Source organism: Balaenoptera acutorostrata, chromosome 15 (genome assembly GCF_949987535.1).
Source record: "Balaenoptera acutorostrata chromosome 15, mBalAcu1.1, whole genome shotgun sequence".
NCBI lineage: Eukaryota > Metazoa > Chordata > Mammalia > Artiodactyla > Balaenopteridae > Balaenoptera > Balaenoptera acutorostrata.
Window position 1 is genome coordinate 26,614,204 of NC_080078.1, and position 27,808 is coordinate 26,642,011.

The window sequence follows — 27,808 nt, forward strand, 5'->3', positions numbered from 1 at the left end:
TTTTCCGAGTTTGCCAACCTGCCGTGCTGCTCCATAGGATTGTATTTAATAGTAAACACAACCTGTCTTAAACTGGGAAAATGGAGCCTAAAGTTTGCTAGCCCCACACATTCAGAAATCATTAATAACACTTGGTGCTTGACATTCAGTAGGCACTCACAGGTGGGCTAAGAACCCTGGGAGTAAAGATCAGCAAGATACCCTACAGACCCTACTGAGGACAGGTACCCTGGCGTGAGACTTCTCACCTTAGCTGAGTTTAGAATAGTTTTAGCTATTCTAAAACTTGGAAATATTACCCAAATAGATCCAACTCCACATTAACAAAAATAATTTTACAAAAGACTGGTGAGACGAAAAAGAGGCCCCACTTCACACAGAGCAAAACCTATTAGAATGTCTACAGGATGCTGTAATAAGCACTGCCTGGCAGGTGGGGCCCTCTGGCCCTTCCCCTCCAGTTGAGATTGTTTAAGTTGGTACCAAGTAGGTAATACAGGTGAAACGGAAGTTACCTTTGCCTTGAAAAGACCTTCCCATGAAAGTGCTTCCAGCTTAACTAGACTTTCTCACAAGATAACCAAACAGCTGACTTTACGTGCATTTTCATCAAATCCTCACAACTATAAAGTAGGTATTAGTAATTTCCACTTATTTTCAAAGTGGAGCTCAGAGAGAGGCTAGGTAACTTGCTCAAGGTCACACAGCCGATTAGAAAGAGAAGACAGGTCTGACACCCATGACACTGGTCCTTTCACACTTGTATGAATTAGCCACTTCTCATTAAAGAAGACCTGCCCATAGCAGACAAACAAAATGATGGACCCTGGAACTCCTATCCCAGTTGAAAACCTGCTTTTGAGTAAGAGGGATAGGAAAATCCTGTTTTCATATATAATTCCCAAGGAGATTAAACAACTATTTTTTTTGCACAGATGTTCCTTAAAAGCATGTAAATTTTTGGAAGTGTTTGTTTCCCTTGGACCAGTTGGGTGTGATCAAGGAAAGTCACAGACACTTCAGATGCACCTGGAAGCCATTCTCATCACCAGTATGCAATTATTTTTGAGTACTTGTAATCACACTGGCAATACTTTTGCGTCTAATAAAGTATCAATTAAGTACAGTCTCAGTTGCAGTTTTCTATTGCAAAACGGTGCTTTAATACAGTAGATCAATAAATATAAAATAAAAAAAACACAGGAGTCAAAGCACATTTACATGAGAAGCTTCTTTACTGGGGTACCTCCCTTTATTGGCATAAGAACAAAAGTTCCAGATTAACCACGTCATTGTTTTATTTTCACAGTATTTTTTTTTCTCAAACTCCTTTGAAATTTTAGACTTATTTGTCGAAATACTTCTACATTAAAACTACTTCTCAACTCACAAAGACCCCACTTACTGTTAATTTCTATGGACACATTTTCAATTACTCATTTTATCCACTATACAAAAATCCCACCTTTTTGTCAGCAGTTAAAAAAACAGAGAACCTAAAGGCTCTCAAACGACTTTCCACCAAGTCACCAAAAGAAAATCACCAATACCCAAAACTTTTTAAAACAATAAAAATTTCTATTTTCTAAAAACATATTTTCAGACTGAAATTCAAACTCTACATTGCCATCAATGTAAATATATGAGAGCATACAAAGCCCTAGGAAAGAGAAATTATTTCATTACAAAATATCTGTGATCAAGAAAATATCACTTGCCTTTAAATAAAGAATAGGAAAGTGACAGAAAAATAAATATATTTAAAAGTGTCCATTTTCACAAATAACAAGTACACAAATAAGGAATGAAGCTAAAATATGCAGGAGCTTCAAAATGACTAGCAGCGCTTGCACAAATTTATTATACAGCGAGGTTGTTTAGACTCCTCTCTCTCAGTGTTTAGTTATAAAAATACAAAAAGAGCCTCGCCAGAGGAGGATTTCACTGAGCTGGAATCCATGGTACGAACAGCCAGTAGACAGGGAGTGTAGCTGTAACCCTGACCTATTGTTGCTAGCAAAACCATTCCACCAATAACCTAAAATCCCCTCTCTTCCCCTACTTTTGGACAAAGAAATTCTCAATGACCAATATTACATTCCACTACAAGTAGTTCCAGTTCTGACAGCACTTCTGGGAGTGTCAGGGTACAACACTGTGAGCTGTGTTTTATAGAAGTCCAACCCCACTTCAGTCAATGTGAATTACATTTACCCGGAACTCCTTTTTTCTTTTAAACCCATTTTTACACTCACAAATGTATGATGTGTCTGATTCTGTTTCTCGAAATCCTCTCTCGTCCCTCTAGGCTTTTATTGGTTTCTGAAGTCCCTGGAGATCTCCTTCAGTGCCAGCTCCAACTTGCAGCATCCAGGACCAGCCCTGGCCACCTCCCCACACTTTCCTGCTATCCTCTCTGCACCCCACTGAAACCCCAGAACACAAATACAGTTACAGCAGAGGGGAAACAGCGTATCCAAAAGAAACTCATTCTGAAGACTTCAAAGAGTGTCCTTGAGAATTTTTCAGTGAAAAGATATCATATCAACAAAGTCCTGTAAGTATGGCTCTGACAAAAACCTCGTTAAAAATGCAATCTGTTAAAATAGGCTGTTGGTGATATTAGAAATTTCACAATAATTATGTCAAAAAGCTGTAACAAAAAAATGTATACATTAAACAAACGAGCCAAGCTTTCAACACTTATCATCAACTCCACCATAAAATATTGCACATGATATTCTGTCTTTTCCTTTTGTCTGTACAGGAGCAAAACAGAAAAAACAAAAACAAAACAAATAACCCAACCATGTCTGTTCAGACATTAGAGTAAGTCTAACTTGAAAGTGAGATGCCTGAAGCATGTACTCGCTCTAGTTCAACACGATGCTCAAACAGTATGAACCTTGGTAGTGAAGGGCACAACGGGAGGAATGTCAGTCTCAATCACAAATCCTTGTGATCATGGGGGACTGATCTGGCAGGTATAAGACAGGTGGGGAGCCCACACTGCTTGAAGGACTGCGGAAATGCGCATCAAAGGAGCTCGGTGTAATCCCAACTTCACCTTTCAAAAAATCATCTTCTTCATCTTCCACCACCTCCTGCACAAAGAAAAGAGATTATCCACAAGATCACAAGTGGCAGTTTGAAATGCTTTCAAGAATCCCTTTCCTCAGGAACGTGCTACTTCTGGAAAGACAAAGGTGAAGAAAAAGAATCTTGGGGCTTCCCTGGTGGCGCAGTGGTTGAGAATCTGCCTGCTAATGCAGGGGACACGGGTTCGAGCCCTGGTCTGGGAAGATCCCACATGCCACGGAGCAGCTGGGCCCGTGAGCCACAATTGCTGAGCCTGCGCGTCTGGAGCCTGTGCCCCGTGACGGGAGGGGCCGCGATAGAGAAAGGCCCGCGCACCGCGATGAAGAGCGGTCCCCGCACCGCGATGAAGAGTGGCCCCCGCTTGCCGCAACTGGAGAAAGCCCTCGCACGAACCGAAGACCCAACACAGCCAAAAATAAAAAAAATAAATAAATAAATAAATAAGAAAATCCTTTAAAAAAAAAAAAAAAAAAAAGAATCTTAATTTTGAGAGCTTCCCAATGCACACTTCTTTATTACGAACCATCTGCACGACTGCTCATCACATGCTGTGAGTGTTTGTTTAAAGTCTGATTTTTTTTTTTTAAACAGATTTTAAGCTCAAGGAGGGCAGGTAACATATGTCATTCTTGCTCAATCTAACATAATGTGAATGAATGAATGAATGGCCATCCTCCTCAAACGCAAAATTTAAAGAAAGAATAAAACTAAAAAGAGCTTTCCAATGATTACTTATGAAAAAGAAGACAGGCACACTAAAGCTGACTTTTAATATAGAAATGAATGCGCCACAAAGAAACAAATGGTGACATTTTTTATTATTGGATTCTAATTTTCTCCTTTGGCAACAGCTGCCTCAGCTCCATGGCCACGCACTGGAGGACATGCTGCAGACCTGCATCTTCACCACCTGTTCATGAAAACCTACAAAATTAATGTTAACTTCTGGGAACATTTCAACAGTAAGTAAATCTGAGACTGTTACTTGGTGGTAACGATCAAGTGGTAGAGATCTAAATGTGTTAGGCTGATTTTTAATTACCCTTCACTTCCCAAAGTCAGCATGTGAAGTGTCTGGTTTGAACAATTCATTAAAAAACAAACACTATTCTCGTAAGAACATAACCTGGGCTTGGAATTCTGTAAAGGCAGAATGAACAAATGTAGTTATTTTTCAAGTGTAACATTGCTATTAACTATTTGACTGTGCTCTGTAACCACATAGGAGATTCCCAGAAAGTATGTTGAATCACAAATTTACCTTTTTAATGGGTTTCTTAAACTCCTGAAGCTCTTCTGCACTCATGTCTTCCCACACCTGATAAAGAGGATCAATGAATTTCTTTGACCTGTCAAGAAGATCAGGTTTCAAAATCAAATTAAATACTACAGCAAAGGTCACCACATATATAACTCTTTTCTCACAAGACCCATTACCCAAAATGAAGAAGTAAAAACTATCGCTCAAATAATAATAGTGTCCAAAAATATCCTATGTAGGTTCTGTAACTAACAGGGCTCCTTCTTTGTAAGAGTTCATCCACTCACGAAGATGGAGTATTACACCTACTATTTCTCAACTTTTCATTTTCAAGTGAAATTACTTCTCAACTTTGCAAAGATTAACAGTGAGTTATAATATGTCCAAATGAAGATGAAATAATATTATTCTGGAAATTCCTTTTTAATATTCTTACAGTCATTTACTAAAAATAAATCTGGGAAAAAAGACCAATCTGGTTTCAGTCAACCAAGACTTGGGGGACCAGATAATCCCAAATCATTGTGTTGTTAGTTACAAACTGTCATAAGCAGAAATCCTGCTTCCTTATATATATATATATATATATATATATATATATATATATATATATATACATTTGAAGTTAAGACTGGCCTGGAGGTTTTCCAGAACTACCCATCCAGATAAATCACCTGGCATTTGCTTATCCTGTGCAACAGTATGGGATGTGGTCTCTAGAAGAAGGAACAAGTCATTTGGCAGAAATTTATGAGCCAAGAAAAGGCAGCATCCTCCCTATCCAGGAACCTCTATCCCCAGCCTCTTGTATTTTTAAACCAACAGGTTTCAAGAAAAACAAAAACTTCCTGGTGTCAACCTGGGCTCCTACTGAGGGAGAAACCTGCAAGCCCTCGTGTGCCACGACCCTCAGCAGCCTTGAACAGGCTTCTCCACACTGGGCCTGGAAAACACGCGAGGAGACCACGAGACCCCATCAACGGCCAGAAGGGCCACTCACCACAAAGAAACCCCAAATCCCAATCCTGGTAAAGGCACATACACGCTGCACTTAAATTCACCATCGAAAGGTCGACTGTCTAAGTGTACCTACCTCTTCAGTACACAAGGATCGAAGGGGAAGAAAGTGTCAAGTGGGTTCGTGCAGGTTTGCACTGAGTCCCCCCCAGCAGTGTTTCTGATAACTGGCAGCATCTGGCGGTTGTTCCTCTCAATGAGGGTGTAGCAGAAGACAAGCTGGTATTTGCTGTGGAATAAAACCAACACAGACAGAGGCATTAATGTGCTGGAATTACTCTGCATGGACATGCCTGTTCGTGTGTGACAACTACCCCGACTATATAGATCTTATTGAACATAACAACTACAAGAAAAAAAATAACATAAAGTAGAAAGTAATGCTTTTAGGGTACAGTCCTCTGGGCCTACTATTTACAAGTTAGCTAAGGAGAAAGAAAATGTGCTGTCACTTTATAGAATATGAGAGGGGGCTTAGATTACTAATTAGGCACAACTCACTAAAAATTAATGCATTCTTTTAGTTTACAGAATTATGTAGCTGTCTTTACTTATTTTTTACTGTTTGTAAGAACTAGTGGGTTGGTGAAAAAGGGATTCAGGATTCACTGAGAGGGGATATGGGTTGTTGGTGGAGACACTTGGCTGTTGAAGAAATTAAGGAGGGTACTAAGGGAGAGCCATGGGGTTTACTGAATCATGACCTCAGAAAATGGTAAAGAAAAGAAAAGGCATAGTGAGTGAAAACAGTTATATGGACAGAAAAACTTGCGATAAAAACCAATAGGACCAGGACTTCCCTGGTGGCGCAGTGGTTAAGAATCCACCTACCAATGCAGGGGACATGGGTTCGAGCCCTGGTCCGGGAAGATCCCATATGCCACAGAGCAACTAAGCCCGTGCACCACAACTACTGAGCCTGCGCTCTAGAGCCCGCGAGCCACAACTACTGAAGCCCGCACGCCTAGAGCCCGTGCTCCACAACAGGAGAAGCCACCCCAATGACAAGCCCTCCCACTGCAACAAAGAGTAGCCCTTGCTCGCCGCAACTAGAGAAAGCCCGTGCGCAGCAACAAAGACCCAATGCAGCCAAAAATTAATTAATTTTTAAAAAACAAAGCCCAACAGGACCATTATGTTGTCAATCTCCCTGGTGGTTATGACTTAGGAACTTCAAAAATCATTCACTGGGCGACTTCTTTGAGAGGAGGATTTAGCTCACCTTTGCCAACTCTCCCCCTCCCACCCTCCCTCCCACGGTACTCATTCAGGTATCTGTTCTCAGGCTCTCAGGTCACTACTGCTATTTTAAGCACCATATGTTCATTTCTGTTCCATTAGCCAAGGATCACATTTGACTCTTGGTGTTAAATGGCCAAACCACACTGGAGTACTTCGCAATATCCGGTAAAAGTGAAGATGTGCACCTCCTACAACCCAGCAACTGCACTTCTGGGTGACAGGAAGTATGTGCCTGTGTACCAGGACACACACACAACCATGCACCCACACTGAAAAAGGAAGACAGCTTAAATCCCAACAAAGAATCGATGTTTTAAAATTATGAGAACATTACGCAGCAGTCAAAATCAAAATACAGCTATATGAGTCAACATGGTTAACTCAATAACCATTACGTAAGCAGAAGCAGTAGCTACAGAATGATACATAAATTCCTTGACACAGACCTTTATTTCGACCTCTCACTCTCGCCTCACGTCTTACTAACCTCCGTGCTAATCCCAACCCCAGATCCAGAGCCTCTCTGACCAGTCTGCTCCTCAGCTGCAGCCCTCTACTCCCACCCCATGAATATTCTACGGGCAGCTGCCTCTGCTTTGCTCCATCCGTCCTACTCTCCCAGATGCTTCCTATCTTCCCGCGATGTGCTGGAAACGTCCACCCAATGGACACTGTTGCTTGTTGGGTTCTTATCTTAATTCTTTACTACCATTTTTGAGATCTGAGGGAGAGAGAAAACCTTGAACTAGATGGCCAGCAAAGGAAAAATAAGCCTGCTGAATGAGAGCAACAAGATGTTTAAAGGGGACTGAGGGATGCAGAAATTATTCTTATCTTCTAATAGCTCAATCTGTTAAAGATTTTAAGCTATGATCCTGCCCTCAATATCATGATAACATACCCAAGGTCTCCAATTCACTTTCTACGTGAAGCAAAATAATTCACTGAATGCTTACGAAGGAGCCGGCCTGCCGGCATTCAAACCTTAGCTCTGCCACAGTCTAGCCATGACTCCACACAAGTCATTCAATCTCTCTGTGCCCCCCATCTCTCCATTTATAAATAGGGATTAATAATACAGTCATAGGATTGTATGAGGATTAAGTGAGTTCTATGCAGAGTGCTTATCAGAACTGTGCTGGGCACACAATAAATGCTACGCACATCAGCTGTAGCCACAAGGCCCTCAATGAACCAATTTCCTATTGTTGGATGTTCATCTCATGTCCAGTTTATTTTTATTACCATTATGAGAGTCACTCTAATAAACATCTGTGGTTTGTACCTCTCAGCCTGCTAGCTGCCTTACTTATTTCAAAGTGCCTAAGCTTCTGCTGAATTATCCTCCTTAGATTGAAAAGTAGTAGCAATTTCCAGTGCAACCAAAGTATAAAAACAATACCTTCAATGCAGTGTTTTCCACAAGTACTGGGTTATTGGTTTTTAAATGATTTTGCTATTAATTGTGTTAAATAATTTCACAGAAATTTAACAGAATTTTACAATACTAATACTAACATAAATTCACTTTGAAATAACTTCCACAAATAAAGCATAAATCACTTACTTTGTGATTGCAGCAAAAAAGTTAACTACCGAGGGCAGGCAAATCTTCAGAGGATTTAGCTGACTCATCACTATCCGTTCAAAATTTAGACTTTGAAGGTACCTCAAACCTTTGATTAAAAAACAAAAGATTTTTTTTTAAAGGTACAAACACAACAGTGTAAGCAGCACTTATTATTTTATACAGTAAAAAAAACAAATTTAAAAAAGGTATTTGCACAAATGCTTTAAAGGTCCATGTACACAGTCACACAGTGTAGAGCCCAAAGAATATCACTAGGCTTAACCATATGTATTTATGACCAAACCAACTTTTCTAAAGAAAAGAGTTTATTCTTTTAAATATTCAGGAAGTAAACATACATTCCCAGTGGGCAATAACCTTACATGACAATTTGGAACTCAGATATAAGCAACCTCAGCACATGCTGAGTGTACAGAGGGAAACGACTGTGTGATGGTTTCTGCTAACAATCATGGAATCATTAAGAAGCTGAGGCAACACAGTGATTCTCCATTCCTTAGAGGTAATGATTGTACAATATGGAATTTCTCCTTCTTGAATTCCATATGTACACACACACACACACACACACACACACAATCTGTCAATCTGACAGCCAACAAAACCAAGAGAGACTTACATGTCTTAAGTTATCAGTAAAGTTGAGCATGTTTTTCAAGTGCACATTAGTTGTATTTCAGGGTTTTTTTTGTTTGTTTGTTTATAAAAAACTATGCAGGTAGAAGGAAAAATTAGGTAGATACTAGTGTCTTGGAACCGATAAATATACTTCTCTCCTATGTTAAAGACACCACACTTATTCTAAGAGGCAAGCAAACCAACTTGTGCCTAAGTGTCTTTTGTTAGGAGATTCTTTGATGTATATTTTGATAAAAATTACTAAAAATGGCATAATGTAATGGCTTACAAGAAAGAGGTACTCTTTAACCAAGACGCTTACCATTTTATACCAAAAAAAAGCGATTTTACTTACATTGTGATAAAACCTTGTCCTACTAGAGTTCATACAACTATTTTTAAACCCCACATCTTTTTAGAAGTGGGGATTAAAAGGAAAATCCAGTTCATATCCATCAACCCCACATCACTGACCTTCCTTCAGGTTTCCACTTAAAAGCTGCCTGTGTCTAAAAACAAAAGTGTAGAACACAGCTTGGCAGGCTGAATAAAATGGTCCGTGGAGAGCAACGTCACAAAATGCCTTTGTTCCTGAATCCTGGTTATTAAGGTATACGTGCAGCCACTTAACCAAAAGATCTAGGCATGATTTTACAGTACTAGAGAAAAGAAAAATTCAAGTCAACTTCACTTGCTTCATAAAAAACTAGAATGACATAAGAACACACAATTGCCTCTCCTTACAAACTAAGAAAAGTCTGTCCATTGGCTTCTGTATCTATCACCCATGGGCACAGAGGAGAAGCAAAGAAAGGAAAGAAAATGGTAGGCAGGTGGAAAGACAGCCTTCCAGTTACAAGCTCAAGCACATGGACCTCCTAGGAACAACAGGCAGGCCCCTAAGAATGCTGAAGTCCCAAGAGCTGGAGAACAGTTTCTCCTCATAAACTCAGAAGGGTTTCTCCGATGGCCTCCCAGCCCTCTTGGGGGAATATGGCCAAAGAGCAGGGCATGTTTACCCACATCCTACAAGAGAAAGACAGTCTGGTTGACCTCACCATTCCCTAAGGGGTTCTGATGAAATCCCATGGTCAACAATTTAGGACAGAACAGCCAGATAGCTTTTAGCTGTCAGGAAAGGGTTTTTAATAGCATCCTTGTCCAAAGATATCTTCATGGATAACTAGAAGAAACAGGCCCAGAGCTGGCCTCCTAAACAGATCTATTACCTTTAAAAGGATTTTTTTCTTCAGCTTTAACAGATACAATTGATTCGGAATGCAAATGAAAAATGACAAACCTATAAAAAGAATCAAAACAGTATACAACACTGTACACCATCCATGAAGACAAATGGATCTTCATATTCAAGTGCAACCATACAGAACAAATTACAAAAGCTTTTCATGTGAGGTTTTACATTTTGAAAAGGAGACATTTTATTCTGAAATTGCCTCTCAGAAATATAAACATCTTGAATAGAGTGGGGGAACAGATTTTTTCACTTTAAAGACAGACCAAAAAAATAAGGCAGATATTTCTCTGACTTGAGACAATACTATACTTTCTAAAGCATGATATGAAAAGCACTTGGAAAATTAGGTTACTTACATAAGAGGAACAAATTTAGCTCTTGCCAAAAAGCTTCCAATATAATTTGCAGCAGCTTGCCTGATGATAGCAGGATTATTTGGATCCTGCAATTTTTTCCACAGATGTTCCAAAAATGCTTCTGCAAATCCCTATAAAAAGAGAAGGTGTTGGTCTCATCTTTTTTTAATGCTTAAGATATTCTGGCGATCAGAATCCTCAGATTTTTAACTCACCAATATGGGAAAGTTCTAGTATCTCAGTTATACTGCTAGATAAATAATGGATACGTTATCATGGTTCTTATTTTTAAAACACCTTGAGATAATGCTATTAAAAACAAAAGGTGTTCCACAGCATCAAATAATTCAATGGATCCCAAAACTAGCTGAGCATCAAAATCAACCCTACAGATTCAGGGCTTTGGAACCCTACAGATTTGTGACAGGGCTTTGGGATCCACCAATTTTTAAAGCTCTGTTAGCAGAAATTCTCTGGTGGTCCAGTAGTTAGGATTCGGTGCTCTCACTGCCGGGGCCCGGGTTCTATCCCTGGTCAGGGAGCTAAGATCCCAAAAGCTAAGTGGCGCAGCCAAAAAAATAAATAAATAAAGCTATGTAAGTGATTCTGATATTTAGCCATAACTGGAAACCAGTGATTAACCACGCTCACATGGGAACTCCTTCTGCAGTACCTTTCAGACTGCACATATCAAACTTAACCAGAAATAGAGACTAAAGTATAGTCAGTGGGACTTCCCTGGTGGTCCAGTGGGTAAGACCCTGAGCTCCCAATGCAGGGGGCCCGTGTTCAATCCCTGGTCTGGGAACTAGATCCCGCACACATGCCCCAAAGACCGCATGCCGCAACTAAAAGATCCTGCATGCTGCAACGAAGACCCGGTGTAGCCAAAATAAATAAATAAATATTTTAAAATAAATAAATAAAGTATAGTTGGCATTTGACTAATTATGCTAATTGTAGGAAAAAAACAGACCAATTCGCCTCTTTTCAACAAAGGATGCAACCTCCAACTTCTCCCAAATAGCTCTTTTCAAAAGCTACTAACACATGCTTTGGGGCAGATTGAGTTTAACCTTCCTATCCACGACCAATACTCTCCTGGACAATTCTAGGAAGCTACAAAATAGCTGCAAAGAAGAGTCCTGTGTTCTTTTGTTTTGCTTTGTTCTCAAAATAGAAAAACAAAGTCTGAAGTTTTAAAACCCTAGATTAAAAATTTAGTTTGGGCTAGTTAAGATCAACTGAAAGAGAATAAAGAAAATAAAGTTAAATATGCCTTATGAGATTTTAATAAAGGCTTGAATTAAAGGGAAGGGCACCACCTAGTGGACCAAATGCAGGATGACATTTTCAGGGCACTCAGCTTAAACTGACAGGCAGCAGCAATGCCCTCTGCTCCTTCCGTGGGTTGAAAAGGGCTTGTTATTTCATCTGGGGCACTAAGTAAAATGAGCTCAAGACAAAGAAATACCTCACGGTCTCTCTTCCACACCTCCCTCCACCCCCCATTTTTTAAGGGAAAATTCTGGGCAAGAATAAAATAAGCTACAATAATGTGAATGACATACTCACCAATTTAAAGCTACAGAGGTAAAACATGAAAAACTGCACATGGCAAGAGGCATGCGTGGGCAACAGGAGTTTGTCAAAGATGGTTATGAGATCTCGATATAAATCCTTTGTTTTGCTGTTATCAATCTTACCTACGAAGAAAATTTGGCATTTCAGTTTTATAAAGACATTATTTTCAAGCTACCAGTTTCATTTACCAAATTTGCAAAAAGCAAACAATACCATTAAGACATACATCATCTATTAAGCTACGGGGGGGTGGGGGGAATGCCATCTTTATTTTGTACAGAGTTTCCTTTTTAAAATTTCAGTCTTTTTTTTTTTTTAATGAGGATCTTGAATCAGATGCGTATGTTTGATTGATTGATTGATTGATTGATTTTGGCTGTGTTGGGTCTTCGCTTCTGTGCGAGGGCTTTCTCCAGTTGTGGCAAGCGGGGGCCACTCTTCATCGCGATGCGCGGGCCTCTCTCGTTGCGGAGCACAGGCTCCAGACGCGCAGGCTCAGCAGTTGTGGCTCACGGGCCCAGCCGCTCTGCGGCATGTGGGATCTTCCCAGGCCAGGGCTCGAACCCGTGTCCCCTGCATTAGCAGGCAGATTCTCAACCACTGCGCCACCAGGGAAGCCCCAGAGTTTCCTTTTTAATTACAATAACCCAGCACTGGCAAGGAAGCAGGCTCTCATCTCATACACACTACTGTGATGCCACACATTGTAAAACTGCCATTTAGAAGCAGAAGCCCTCTGATCCAGTAATTCTACTGCTAGAAATTTATCACAAGCAAATAATTGACAATATATATACAAGGATGTTCATTATACTGTTATTTATAATGGCAAAAAAAGCAGGGGGAGAAAAAAAAATAAGAAACCAGTTAAATCCATATAACTATTTTAGAAGAACAGTGAATGGTATGAGAAAATGTTCACAAGAGGTGAAAAGGGAAGATTATAAAATACTACATATAGTGTGATCCCCAAATCCACTGAGAAAAACACATATACCCATGCAAACAGAAAAGAAAAAAAAAAAGCTAATAATGGTTCTCCAAATAGTAAGAATGTGGCTGTATAAACTTTGTAAATCCTTTCCTGTATTCTCCAAATTTTCTCTAATCAATATGTATTATTTTTATAACAGCAAAAAAGTTAAAGTAGTAACATATTAATTCAGATTCAAGCCCTAATAATAGAACTGAGTGGCATGGCAAAGCCTCTAGACTAAAAATTCTGTAAGGACAAGAAGCATATCAATTTGTTCACTACAGCACCAACACCTGGCAAAACCAAAGTTACCTAGACTCTCTAAATTCAATACGGAACACCAAGTACCATGTATCAACGTCTACTATACCATTTCTTAAATGTCTTGAACTTGAGGTCTGCCTAAAACTGTCCAAGCTCCATATATAAGCTTTCAATACAGTAATCAGTGAAAATATCATCAAGGGCTTTGAAGACAAACATAAATAAGCCTGAATCCCGGTCCCACTATTCTCAAGCTATGTCATGTTGGCAAGTAACAATCTCTCTAAACCTTCTCTTCCTCACACTCAAAACAGTGATTTTTTGACAGGATTTCTATCAGTACTAAAGTATGAAAAATACCCAGCACAGTGCATTGTAGGTGTTCAACAAAGCAGCGGTTACTGTGACTACTACAGGTTGTTACCATCTACATAGCAGACATCCTTAATGTAGGACAAAAGTAAAGACAGCAGGATGTCCAGGCGTTCAGCTACAGGATGGACCATCTGATCAAGCATTCCCGGATCAGCCTTTGTTTCATGGTCAGTTTCTTCATCTTCGTCCTTTGAAAGTAAAGTAAAAACTAACATTAAAAGCCTCAGTAAAAGTAGTTTAGTGAGAAAATTCTGAGGTAATCGTTTCCTTTAAAAGATAAAAGAAAATACACAAAGACCTTTCCAGGCAGGGGCTCTCAACCAGAGGTGTGAATCAGAACCACCCGTGGAATTCAAAATGAAAGCACAGATTCAGCCTCTGATTCTCATTTAGACACCCATTTACAGTGTGGCCGTGCAAACATCACAGATTTCCCCCAGCTCCTGGCACCCACTGTTGGTGCCAGTTTCCTTTCCCAGGACAGGGCACCCATCCCCGAGCTGCTATGAATATTGGCTGCCGACAGCTCACAGCTTCTCCCCCTTCTCCAGAGAAATGCCCTTGCTGCTCCCATTCCCTCCCCATCAGAACTGACTGACACGAGGTCACAGGAGGCCATCTCTCTGGTCTCAAGGCAGGACTAACTCTATCCTGCAACTCATGCTCCAGAGCTTCTGTGGGGGATCAGGCTGTAGCTGCTTTCCAACTGAGACCGAACTCTCACTTAGTTCCTTCCCCTGCCTTTTCCAGCTTCCTCACACCCTTTGTCCCAAGGGCACCTGAATCCCCATCTCAGGCTCTCCTCCCGGTGAACCCAACCGAAGACACTGCCCCAGGTAGAGAAGCACTGCATTAAGGTATACAATTTGTAAAACACAGAAGTTACATTGGTATGCTTTTCCATTTATCACTCTTTCACAAGCAATATGTGGTTTACAAAAACAAAGAACAAACAGAAGAATAAAAATGAAACATACTTCACCAAACCCAAATTCAAAGCCTTGGAAATAAGCTCTACTAGTCAATAAACAACAAAAAAGCAAACTACTCATTTAAGAAATCATTTTCAAGTTTGCTGAACTACTGTTTTAATTCAAAGCCTTGAAAAAGGTGAGAAGCCATTAGCTGTTTCTTCCCACCCTCTGGGACTGTGAACTGCGTATGTCTGATTTCATTAATAAATGCTGACCATATTAAAGAGCCCTTCTGTGGCATCTGTTCCACTACTAGTCTGAGTTGCTGTTTCCTCAGCATCTTCAATATCTTGCCGGCATGCATTTACCTACATTACAACAAAGAAAAAAAAAAAGAATAAAAGCTTTTAAAATATAACTACATTATTCAGGGACTTGAAATTCATCTGATACACATGCTTTAAAGATGTCCATATTAGCACCCTATATAGCACTGTAACTCAATAAACAATCACAATGCAAACCTATAAATGGGTCTGGGTCATGGAGAAATTTACAAGATTATAAATTAAGCTCCCTGTATTACATATGTACATAAAATTAATATGAACTGTGCTATGTTGGTCTAAAAAAGGTAGCTTCAACAAACTCAACGTTTATTCCAACTCTTACTGTGCACAAGACACACGCATGGTGTATAAGAAGCATATCATCAATCAACTGAGGAGAAAATTATTAAATGCAATCAATTTTGAATTAATGAATATTTATTTGGCTATATAACCCTTCAGATATCGTATTTAACATACCACTCATATCATGCCTTTTCAACTGTCTATAAATGACCTTCTTCCTCAATATACTCTAAAATGTTCCATAAGCATGTATGTATGCAGTTGACCAGAGAGGTTTAACTCCAAGTGAGCAACGTGCCAGCCCACCCAACCTCCAGCCCTTCCTAGACCTCCTACAGAATCAATGTCCTTCCCATCAACTCCTATTTCCTTAGTCCACAAACCTCAAGTCTCCCCAACCCTGAAACATGTCTCTCACCCCGCCTCATCCCCTCTTTACACCACAAACCCTCACCAGGTCTCTAGCAGCCCCACTTCCTATCCATCCATGCTCTCTCCAGCAACAGACTACCTCCTAAACACCAAACCCAAGGACTTTGCTTTTCTCATCCTCCTTAAAAAGCTCAGCAATAGGGGACTTCCCTGGTGGTCCAATGGTAAAGAATCCGCCTTCCAATGCAGGGGATGTGGGTTCGATCCCTGGTCAGGGAACTAAGATCCCACATGCCACGGGGCAACTAAGCCCGCATGCCACAACTACTGAGCCTGTGCACCTCAACTAGAGAGCCCGCATTCTGCAAACTACAGAGCCCACGCACTCTGGAACCACGCGCCACAACTATATAGAGAACACCCGTACACCACTAGAGAGAGAAAACCCGCACACCACAACTAGAGAGAAATCCGCGCGTTGCAACAAAAGATCCCGCATGCCGCAACAAAGATCCCGCATGCTGCCAACTAAGACGCGACACAGGCAAAAATAAATAAATAAATAATGATAAATAAATAAAAAAATATTTAAAAAAAAAAAAAGGTCAGCAACATCTCATGCCGCCTACTAAAGCCTTCCTCCCTCCAGATCCTCCCTGGGTGTCCAGACTCTTGGTTTTCCTCTCATTTCCGATCTCACTTCCTCTCTCCTGTTGGCCTCATTCTCAGTCCCCTACCTGCAGCTACAACTGCTTGGTGAATATTCTCCATCTAGCTCCCCACCTGCACCTCAATCCATCCAAAATGGAACCCATCATCCTGCAACTTCCTCCTGACGTTTCTTATTACTGTTACCGCAACACCAAACTTTCATTCCACAGGGAGCTACCTTTGAAGGGTTCCTTTCCCTTACCTTCTACTCCCCTACTTCCAATCCAGTCTCAAGGACCTTTCCTCCCCGTGTCACCAGAATCCATCACTTTCTCATTCCCACTGCAGCTTATTGCAAGCCTCTTTAAGAAAAGTATAAAGAATCCCCAAATAACTTCCTTAGGTATGCATTCCCAACTTCTTCTGACTACATCAGGTTTTCTAGCTCATAATGCATGTGTTCCATTCACAGCATTTACCACAACTGTACTTTTCCATTTACGTGACTATTTAATTAATGCCTTGTTCCCCAACCATGAGAGATGGGATTGTCTATAAACACCAGCACATCAATGCTCAAAGAAATGTTCAAGAAATGTTCAAAGAAATGAATCAAAGGTGGAACTGTGGATTTTTTTCCACTGTTGCTACTACTGTTTCAAATATTATGATTATAACAAATACTATAACATTATTTAATAAATAAAAATCAAAGAGAAAAACAGATTACCCAATACTTACGTCCAACTTGAGCAGCTTTTCAATAACGAGCTCCAGAATTTCATGTCTCAAGGTCGGAAAATACACACTAATCCTTAGTAAGTTATGAACATAACATTCCTAAAACATAAAAAGATGAACATTTCAACAGAGAATAAATGTTTCATAATTATGCAAGCAAAACATCAATTACACAATCTTTAGTTTCAACTATTCAAACAGAAAAGACTATCAAGCAACACAGAAACGACACTGTTTATACACACAATATTAGTATAATTTAATTACCCCCAGTAAATTAAGTTTGTGATTTGTATACTTCTACAATGTTTTTAAAACAGGTTTGTTGAGATATAATTCATATAAAATTCACCTATTTATAAAGTGTACAATTCAATAGTTTTTAGTATATTCACAGAGTTGTGTAACCATCACCATAATCAATTTTAGAACATTTTCATCACCCTAAAAAAATACCTTGTATCTTCTAATAATGTACCTCCTCCCAGCCCTAGGTAACCACTGGTCTACTTTCTTTCTCTATGAATTTGCCTAGTATAGACATTCCATATAAGTTAGTTGTGAATTTTTCATAGATGCCTTTTATCAGGTTGAGAAAGTTCCCTTCTATTTTTGTCATAAAAGGGTTTTGGCGTTTTTCCATCTATTGAGATGACCATGTGGTATTTATCATTTATTCTGATACAGTATACTAATTGGTTTTGGGGTATTAAATCAACCTTGCATTCCTAGGATAAATTTCATTTGATCATGGTGCATAATTCCTTTTATATGTTGTTAGGTTCAATTTTCTAGTATTTTGTTGAGAATTTTTGCAACTACGTTCATAAGAGATACAATTTGTAACACTCCACTTGAAGCACACCATCACAAATAGCAGCAAAAGTTATTAACTCCTTATTTAATACCTGTAATACATTTAGGAAAAAATAATCTATGCTTAAAAGGGAACCACTATTGAAAGTTACACAGATGATCTAAATATTACACAAAAAACTTAAGACTTCATCTATAGAAGGCTCTGCCTTCATGTTCAAATAAAGCATGTTTATAATTGGTAGTAAATGAACTATTATTTTCTAGTAATTCCCATCTGTGTAAGCATTAAGCCTATTTAGATATTTCTGAAATGGACTCTGCCTTTGACTTGCACGTAGAAATAAGAGAAAAGGCACTGAGAACCCTCAGTCAGTCGCTTGCTAAGAAAGGAATCTGAGTCAAATTCTTAGTCTTGAGTTTAAAATTCAGCAGACAAAACAACTTTTAAGAAAAAGACCTAAACTCACTTAAAACTAAATCACAAAAAACAACTTTTCCATTAGTTTCCCCCATGAAAAGATTTCTTACCAACGTTCTCTCTGATTTTCGAAAAAACGGAAATTTTTCCACCAGTATCGGCATAAGAAACCATGGTGTTCTATTTTAAAAAGAAAAAACATGCAACCAATCCATGTTAACCAGACTTTCTTGGAAGGTTAACATTTCCATTCTAAGAGCAAATATAGATACAGGAGGCAAACGGTAACTCTTACTTCAAGCAATTGGAACTGAAAATAAATGCATGGCTTCAGAGAAAATCAGTAACAACTCAGGGAAAAATAAGCTTCTATTAAGTTTGATATCAACAGCAAATTAAAGGGGGATCCTTTTTTCCACAGAAGTTTAATGAAGAGCTTCAGTTTAAAATCTAAACACTTCCCACTGTACATATATATTATTTCAAAAAGGAGAAAAAATTATCAACTTGGACTTTTTAAAGTTAGCTTATTTGCTAAACTTACTGAGGGAATTTGAAGTTCACCCCTCCAAAAGAAACCTACACACCTTAAAAGATTTTCTTAGAACTAATTTTTATTCATATGGCATGACACAAACGCAGGGGCTTCTCACTGAAAAGTTTTGGGTATCGTGTCTGTCGAAGATAAAAGCAAAATTCCAACCACCATAAAAAGCTGGAGGGGAGAATTTGCATACAAGTTTTGAAGAATAGTTAAAGGCAATGAATAGAGAACTGAAATGCCATTTTTTGTAGAATGTGATGTGATATCAACAGGGTACAAAAAATATGCAGCATATAACTTCAGTTTTGATGCTATGAACATTTTACAATTTTCTACTAACCGATCATAATTTTCTTGAGACTTAGACACCACAATTCAAAATAAGTAACCAAAGTATACTCACGATGGGACATATCTTGCTATTATTTGTAAGGCTCTGTGACATGTGTCAAAATTTGCAGGAAGATCTACAAGGTGAAAAGGGAGAGTATGAGCATCAAGATAAAACTGAAAACTGAACAATTATCTACCTAAGTCTAAAAATGCCTGCTAACCAAAACTGAATCATTTGTCAGCAAAATAATAATTTCAAGAGTTTTCTCCATGACCGACTATCAATGAAGACTATAAATAATGCCATTAAGGGCAATTGATTGCACGTTAACATTAAATATAACAAAACAATTCCATCAAGGTTGCCTTTTGTTGCAGTCTACATATTAGATTAAGTCCTGGAGGTGCCAGGATACTTTAGCATTCAGCATGCATTCACTAAGACACAGGAGGCAGTCTTTGCTTTAATCCTCTTTATACTTACTATCATCTTCGTCATCAGAATCCGAAACATCTATGTCACCTTCCTTAGTGACCACTCGGGCTTTTGAGGGAAAAAGGAAATACGTTATTCTTCTAATATTGATCTAAACAATCAACAGCTACATAAAAAAGCGATTTTTCCATTGTCCAAACTTAATACAATAAAATTTACAATGGGGGCAGGAGGTTTAAATAGCTAAAAATCCCTGAGTTCCAAGACTTCATCAGAAGCTCAATAAAGCAAATTACAATCCATAAAAATCATAGCAACAAATGAATCTAGACACTTCCACAGAAGTCATTATAGGGGACAGACATGTACCAGAACTGCTGCCAATAAGCATCCTGGAATCTTCCATGGTGGCATAATCTCCAAAATATAGTGGGAAGGTAACTTTTTAATAGAGATATTTAAAAAAATAAGAATCAAAGCAAGCAAAGAGCAGCCACTTACGAGGTACAAAATGAGAAGCAATCATGCTGAGACATGGTCTAAGGAAGACAGTCTGTGCTGATACAAGATTACCAAGGAAAGCTAAATACTCCTCCACCACTGTCTGACTTCTATTTAACCACTGCAACCTCTAGAGGTGGGAGGGAGAGAAAGACAAAAGGAACATTTTACTGATACAATATACACTATTTTCAAAGTACTGAATTACATAAAATAGTTGATGAAATAAATGGTGAACTTACCAACAGAATATTAATAAGCTGCTCAAAGTCTTTTGTCAAGTACATGATGGAGGAACGGAATTCCAGTAGCCAGTTAATGATCTGGTCATCCTTAAGTTAAACAAAGAAAAGTACTTTCAAAATCACAAATTCTCTCAAATAACAGAGAAATGATATCTATCTGGCATTGATCATCTATCAACAATATTTAGGGACTTCCCTGGTGGTCCAGTAGTTAAGACTTTACCTTATGATGCAGGGGGTGTGGGTTCCATCCCTAGTCAGGGAGCTAAGATCCCACATGGCTCGTGGCCAAAAAACCAAAACATAAAACAGAAGCAACATTGTAACAAATTCAATAAAGACTTAAAAAAACACGGCCCACATCAAAAAAAAAAAAAAAAAAATTAAATTGGGGGTAAAAAAATGTCACAAACTTGGACTTAAGCCAAAGTTGGGATGAAAATTTCTTAGTTTGTATCAAAATGGAAAAAGATGTTACAATAAATTTTCCTTTTTTTTTAAAGTAATATAATAACTGACATACAGGAAAAAGAATCAAATGCAATACTTAATTCTAATCACTTCTGTTTGCCCTAGAAAAGTAAGAACACCTCAAATGTTGACACCTGGGACTTCTTTAAACTAAAGAATTGTAACAGATTCAAATATTCTAAGACCACAAGGACCAACAGGTACCTCTACTTCCTCTATACTCATGCTGACCTGCAAGCATGTTGACAACATTCATCTAAGCTGATTAACTAGAGTCATCAATAAATGTAACTTTTTCTTAACCCAACCTTCAAATGGGTTTAAATGAATTAAAATGTGTTCTATATAAATGATGGTTCCACTACTCCATTAAATATTTTTCAGACAATAAAATTACTATTCATAATACTTTTAGTGACATGGGAAAACCTAAATAGCAATACAAAAAAGAAGTCATGAAGAGAATAAGATATCAGTTATATTTAATAAAGATACTGTTTGTATTCATGCATATATACAGCATACACAAGAAAAAAAATTAAAGCCCCTAATTTTGGGGAATTCCCTGGTGGTCCAGTGGCTTTCACTGCTGAGGGTGCGGGTTCAATCCCTGGTTGGGGAACTAAGATCCTGCAAGCTGGGCAGCACAGCCAAAAAAGAAAAAAAAAAAGGCCCTAATTTTTGAAAGAAAATGGTTAATGCTGATTAAGACTCAGTAGGGGAAAGAGACATATGGTGTTGTACCTTTAGCAACAGACTACAAACAGACAGTGTTGAACCTGCAGTGATGAACTATTAGCAGACAGGGCGGGACCTACAGCAATAGACTACTTATAGGGAGTGTCATTTAGTGAGAACACACCATGTGCCAGGCATGGTGCTCAACACCGTACATATATACCTTTTCCGAATCCTAACAATGCTGCAAATGGATTATTGTTATTCCCATTTTACAGTTGAGGAAACTGAGCCTAAGAAAGATTAATAAGCAATTTGCCCAACCAAACCAGTAAAAAACTAGGTTCAAACCTGACCGCCTACAGGAATAAAGACACAGACGTAGAGAATGGACTTGAGGACACGGGGAGGGGGAAGGGTAAGCTGGGATGAAGTGAGAGAGTGGCATGGACACATATACACTATCAAATATAAAACAGATAGCTAGTGGGAAGCAGCCGCATAGCACAGGGAGATCAGCTCAGTGCTTTGTGATCACCTAGAGGGGTGAGATAGGGAGGGGGGGGAGGGAGAGGCAAGAGGGAGGAGATATGGGGATATATGTATAGATGATTCACTTTGTTACAAAGCAGAAACTAACACACCATTGTAAAGCAAATATACTCCAATAAAGATGTTAAAAAAAAACCTGTCCGCCTAGATCAACGCTCTGCCCACTTTCCCACAATGCCTTGCTCCACATGAAGGAGCTCCCCACCTTTTCCCCACCAGTTCACCAGTGAGTGCTTCCTATGCATTATCTATGTGACAAAGCTCAATGACACTGACTATTTACTGATGAACCCTAAGTAACCTGGCAATACAATAAAGTAAGTCGCAACTCATTTGCACTACAGTAACTTCATAACGTCCACAGTCATTAAGGATAACAAGGCCTGAAACAGAGAAGACAAGCTAAGTTACACACAAATAAAAATAAGTTAGCTCTATCCTGTCACTTTTCCACTAAAACAAGTGCAACAAAATTATAAGGACAACATTTAAACTGCTCCACTTTTTAAAGTAAACCAGTCAGAGACTTCGGTGCTTTAGTACTGAACTATTATTAGAAACAAATTATTTTAACACTCCTCTGAACTAATGTGGACACAAATGATGTGACTCTTGGTCTGTCAAAATCCCAAGGAGACGTGCTGATATAAAATACAGCAGAACACAAAGAATGTGGTTCTTCATACCTGTGGAAGAATGCACAGGTCTTTAAAGAAAGCTTTAAAGAAGAAGTGATGCTTCCATTGTCTTTAAACAGAGTGAGTATTCTTGGGGGCTCTATACCTTACAGAGGTAAAAGCATGTCTTCAGAAAACCAAAAGTAGTTCAGTATGGCTGGACTATATCGTGAGCAAGCAAGACAACAGATAAATCTGGGGAGCAAAGAGGGGCCAGACAAATCAGTGAAGTCCTTGTAAGCCAAATTTACAATTAGAAAGATCTGCTGGCAGTGTAGGGTATGGACTGAATGAACAACCATATGCTTAGACAGAACCTGAGAAAGTTCATTGGTGAAGATGATATTGCAGTTGGATCTCAAAGAGTAGGAGTTTTATAATTACAGTAATAATAATAATAGTAAACACTAATATAAGACTATGTGCAAGGCATTATTCTAAGACTTTAACATATATTAACTTGTTTAATCCTTACAACCGCTCCATGAGATAGGTACTACCATTGGTTCCCATTTTATAGCTGGGGACACTGAGGCACTGAAATGCAGTAATTTGCCCTCAGTCACAAAGCCAGTAAGGGAGGGAGACTATGTAACCAGAGCCCATGCTCAAATAGGTAGCAAACAAAGTAGATACAGAGGACCTCTTACAGCCAGAAAAAAAAAGGCACATGCAAAGCCCTGAAGATGAACAGAAATGGCAAATTTAAGAAGTAAAGTATCTAGTGGGACTGAACACTGAAAATTTGTTGCAGACCATGCTAAGAAGCTGGTCCTTTATTCTTCAGTGGGCATGAAGTAGGGCAATGACATGTTTAGAATGTGCTTTAGAGATGACTTAGGCTGAGACAGAGATAAGCAATAAATCATTTAAGCACATGAAGAAAGCTCCAGAAGTGGGTTTGGGAGAGAGAGAATGCTAAGCTCAGGGCACTTGTTAACACCTGTGGGCTGGCAGTTTAGACATCTGTACAGCACTGTAATTCAACTATACTTCGATAAAAAATAAATTAAATTAAATTAAAATTTTAAGATTTTAAAAAAAGAACGAAAGAAAGAAAGAAACAGGTCTGGAGCCCACAAGAGCAATCTGAGCTATAGATGCAAATCTGGAAGTTATCAGGACACAGATAAATTTCAAAGCCATGAGGGCATAAGGAAAACACACAGGAAGAATCTGTAAAGTGAGGAAAGGGTTAAGTTTGGAAATCCAATCAATGCCAAATTTAAGAAGAACCTGTCAAGAGAATGATTAGAGATAAGTGATAAGAAGACAGGAAGATCAAAGAAACCGAAGGAAAGGGGTTTTTTGTTTTGTTTTTTCATTTTATTTTATTTTTTGGCCGCGCCACGCAGCATGCGGGATCTTAGTTCCCCAACCAGGGATCAAACCTGCACCCTCCGCAGTGGAAGCGCTAAGTCTTAACCACTGGATTGCCAGGGAAGTCCTGAAGGAAAGGTTTTAAGAAATGGGTAGTCAACTGTATAAACTGCCACAAGGAATTACTATGGGGCTTAAAAAAAAAAAGAAAGTCCATTGAAATCAACACATAAGAAATCACTGGTAACTTCTGTCATAGTAAATACAGCAGTGGACTTAACAGTGGATTTAAACATGAATGAGAAATGAGAAAATGCAGACTGTCAACAGGAACAACAACTAACAATTACAAAGTCCTCTGAGTCAGAGGCTGTTCTAAATGCTTCTTGTATATTAACTCATTGGATCCTCTTAAAACAGCTACATTTAAAGTACTTCTCTTATTTCTCTGGTTTTACAAGGAGGAAAACAGAGGCAAAGAGGTTAAACAACATGCCCAATATCACACACTGGGAAACAATGGAGTTGGGATTTTAATGCCAGGCAATCTGACTACCAATGCCCACAGTAATAGACTATTCTTTCCAAAATTGGGCAATAAAGGAAGAAAAGGGAAATAACACTTACTGAGTTGTTACTACATGACAGGCATATACCTTGTACCATTTCCAAAAACACTGAAAGAGTAGTAGTTTGAAAGAAAAGTCATTTTTTGTTGTTTTTTTGTTTTGTTTTGTTGTTTTAGCACTGGAGAGACATGAGAGTTGCATGCAGCATAGAAGAAAGGTTCTAAAAAGGAAAAATTAAAGCAGGGTTTCTCAACCTCAGGACTACTGGCATTTGGGGCCAGATCATTCATTGCTGTGAAGGGCTGCCACGTGTACTGTAGGATGTTTAGCGGCATCCCTATCATCCACTCACTAGATGCCAGTAGCACTCTTCCCTTCTCCCAGTTGTGGCAATCAAAAATGTCTCCAGTTCATCACCAAATCACCTCGGGGGCAAAAGTGCCCCTGGTTGAGAACCATTAAAGAAGGATCATAGAGCAAGTTCTAGAGAATGGAATAGGACCAAAAGTGCAAACCAATGTCTCTACAAAGTGGCAACAACTTTGCTAATAATCAAACACAAAATTAATTACCTTTATCTCTGGATCTGACAGCTGGTTCTTCAACAACTCAAAGTCATTTGTTTCCCCCTTAATGAGAAGGGGGGAAAAAAAATGAATTTTTCCTTGCTTGGGTTTCCAGTTAAAGACCAACAGCAGGATTTTTAACTTATACAAAAAGAACATTGTAACATACACATCAGTTGCAGATTATAAAATCCTGACTACGAAAATTTTAAAACTCATGTTAGTGTAGCTAGGGGGCTTGGAAAAAAGAAAATGACAACAGGCCATTCATATTTAGCTATACTTGTGTACTTACATTTGAATATGATAGTCAATATTCCATGATACTATCCAATCATATATATGGATATAAATGCAGGTTACATATAAAAATAGACAGTAATGCATATTTTCCCACCATTGCTGAGATACAGCAGAATCACTTCTAAACTAACACAAAAACAAAGCCAAAAAAAAAAAAATCCCCATTAATAGAGCTGGTTTATTGTCCCAAAGCAATGCTTTGGTAACTCCTTAAGAAATAAAATGCGGGACTTCCCTGGTGGCGCAGTGGTTAGGCATCCGCCTGCCAATGCAGGGGACACAGGTTCGATCCCTGGTCTGGGAAGATCCCACATGCAGAGGAGCAACTAAGCCACAACATAGTTGTGCGCCACAACTACTGAGCCTGCGCTCTAGAGCCCACATGCCACAACTACTGAAGCCCGCACACCTAGAGCCGTGCTCCGCAACAAGAGAAGCCACCACAATGAGAAGCCCGCGTACTGCAACGAAGAGTAGCCCCCGCTCGCCACAACTAGAGAAAACCCATGCACAGCAACAAAGACCCGACACAGCCAAAAATAAATAAAATAAATAAATTTATTTAAAAAAAAAAGAAATAAAATGCTTTGAGCTAATGGTTTTTTATTCTACTATTTGCTGAAGATTTTAAAAAACACTAGGTAAATAAAGCACTTGAAGATGTGAAACCTCAGCAAAGGGGTTACTACTCTAATTTTGAACTGACAGCACCGTGCTGTTGTTAAATTTATTTGATTTCAATATTGATATCTAAAATCCATTTTATTTGTCTACTGATTTTTAGTATAACAGCTATAACTGTATTCCGACCAGCAAAAATCAAACCTCAATATATCAATTATATTTCAATAAAGCTGGGAAAAAAACCCACCAAACTTCACATTATCATCTCTTACCTTTCTGTACTTCAGCAACACTTCTGTCACAGTTCCACCAAACCGAACAGTTTTTCTTGGGGGAGAATTGAAGAAATCATTTTCTAATGCAAGCATATCTGAAAGCCTATGGAACCAAGATTATTAAGCCATTAAGTGCATGACAGGGAAAAATAAAAGCTATAATAGTCAACACTTATTAAACCAACATCATTCAGTGGGACTACTGCTAAAGCCTCCTAACGGGCCTCCCTCCTTCCACTTGAGTCCCCCAGCAATCCATTCTTCATTCAGTGATCTAATGATCTTTCAAAAACTTAAGACAGATCATGCTACTCTACTCTCTTGCTTAAATTCTCAAAAGGTTTCCTACTCTTTATCGTCTTCAAGGTCCTACATTAATCTGGCCCCTGCCTACCTCTCTGACCTCATCTCTAACCACTTACCGTACTGCAGCCAGGGTCCTTTCTGTTCTTCAAACCTGCCAAGCAGATTCCCATTTTACTTACTATTCCCTCTGTCAGAAACACTCACTCTCCAGATGTGTACGTGGTTGGACCCTTGTCTTCATTTAAGTTGAAGCTCAAATGTCAGAGACCTTCCCCATCAGAAATCGAAAGTACCCATCCTCTCCCTCTCCCCTACCATCACACTGTTTTATTTCTTCACAGCAGTTACCGCTATCTGAAATCATCGTTTACTTATCTACTGTCTTTCCCTCCTTAGACTGAAGGTCTGTTGAGAGCAGGGACATTGTCTCTTTTGATATACTGTCCCCCATGCTTAACGCCAAAAGTAGGTACTTAAAGAAATATATTATGAATGATATTATGCCAAGTGTTCCGCCAAGTTTGCTTCTTTTAAACAAAGCAGATTAGTGAAAAAACATAGCATCCTGCTAAGGACTGTCAAAGTTAAACCCCGAAGTGTTTTACGGGGGTTAGGGGCTTTAAAAGCTGAGCTAGATATAAACACTGTTAAACAAACGTGTGTCAAAACAAATTTCAAACAAACAAACAAACAAAACGTAAGACGCAATTTTCCGTCAGTGGCAGCATCTGGCTAATAATCCAAATAACCCAGGGACCTCTTTCCAAAGCTAGTCGAAGAAGCAGGAGGGAAGAATAAAGGAGCAGAATGTAGTACCCAGGCCTGGGATGCTATAAGGGAACCCAGTGGGGAGAAAGCGGGGGACTATGGAACAGAGAATAGGTTCATTTTTCCATCCCCTCTCCCACTTTTATTACCCATCTAAGGGGCATGGACTCACTCTTGAGGACCTGAAGTGATCCTCTTCCCTCTGCTTCCACCCCACTCCGTTAGCTCTGTCCCAGACCCTTCAGCTCCGCTCCCCTAATCCCGGTCCTGGGCTTTGGTCCCAGACTCGCAGAAGGAAGCGTCCTGGGTTCTTACCCGGTCCTCGACGCGCTCAGCGTCTTGACTGCAGCTGCCGCAGCGGCGGCATCTCCGGGCAACCGCGTGTGAAGCAACGGTGCCGCCATCTGACCAGACACACGCGACGACTACACCTGACGCCGGAAGTCGTGCTC

The 27,808-nt window shown here is 39.3% G+C and overlaps 1 protein-coding gene across 2 annotated transcripts; it reads right to left on the minus strand.

Annotated features, from left to right (window-relative positions):
- Positions 1 to 1,216: 1,216 nt before the first annotated feature.
- Positions 1,217 to 27,808, minus strand: RRN3 (RRN3 homolog, RNA polymerase I transcription factor). 2 transcript variants are annotated; one of them, XM_007188355.2, is made up of 18 exons: positions 27,672 to 27,808; positions 26,280 to 26,385; positions 25,087 to 25,143; positions 20,245 to 20,334; positions 20,003 to 20,132; positions 19,550 to 19,609; positions 19,136 to 19,199; positions 18,299 to 18,368; positions 16,952 to 17,050; positions 14,828 to 14,920; positions 13,688 to 13,826; positions 12,015 to 12,145; positions 10,440 to 10,570; positions 9,303 to 9,487; positions 8,187 to 8,295; positions 5,454 to 5,606; positions 4,361 to 4,448; positions 1,217 to 3,104 (listed from the first exon to the last, which is right to left on the minus strand). In XM_007188355.2, exons 1-18 carry the CDS (start codon positions 27,758 to 27,760, stop codon positions 2,943 to 2,945), a joined length of 1,956 nt encoding a protein of 651 aa, XP_007188417.2. In that variant the 5' UTR covers positions 27,761 to 27,808; the 3' UTR covers positions 1,217 to 2,942. The 2 variants fall into 2 exon arrangements, with proteins under 2 accessions (XP_007188417.2, XP_057385777.1); XM_057529794.1 differs by lacking the exon at positions 25,087 to 25,143.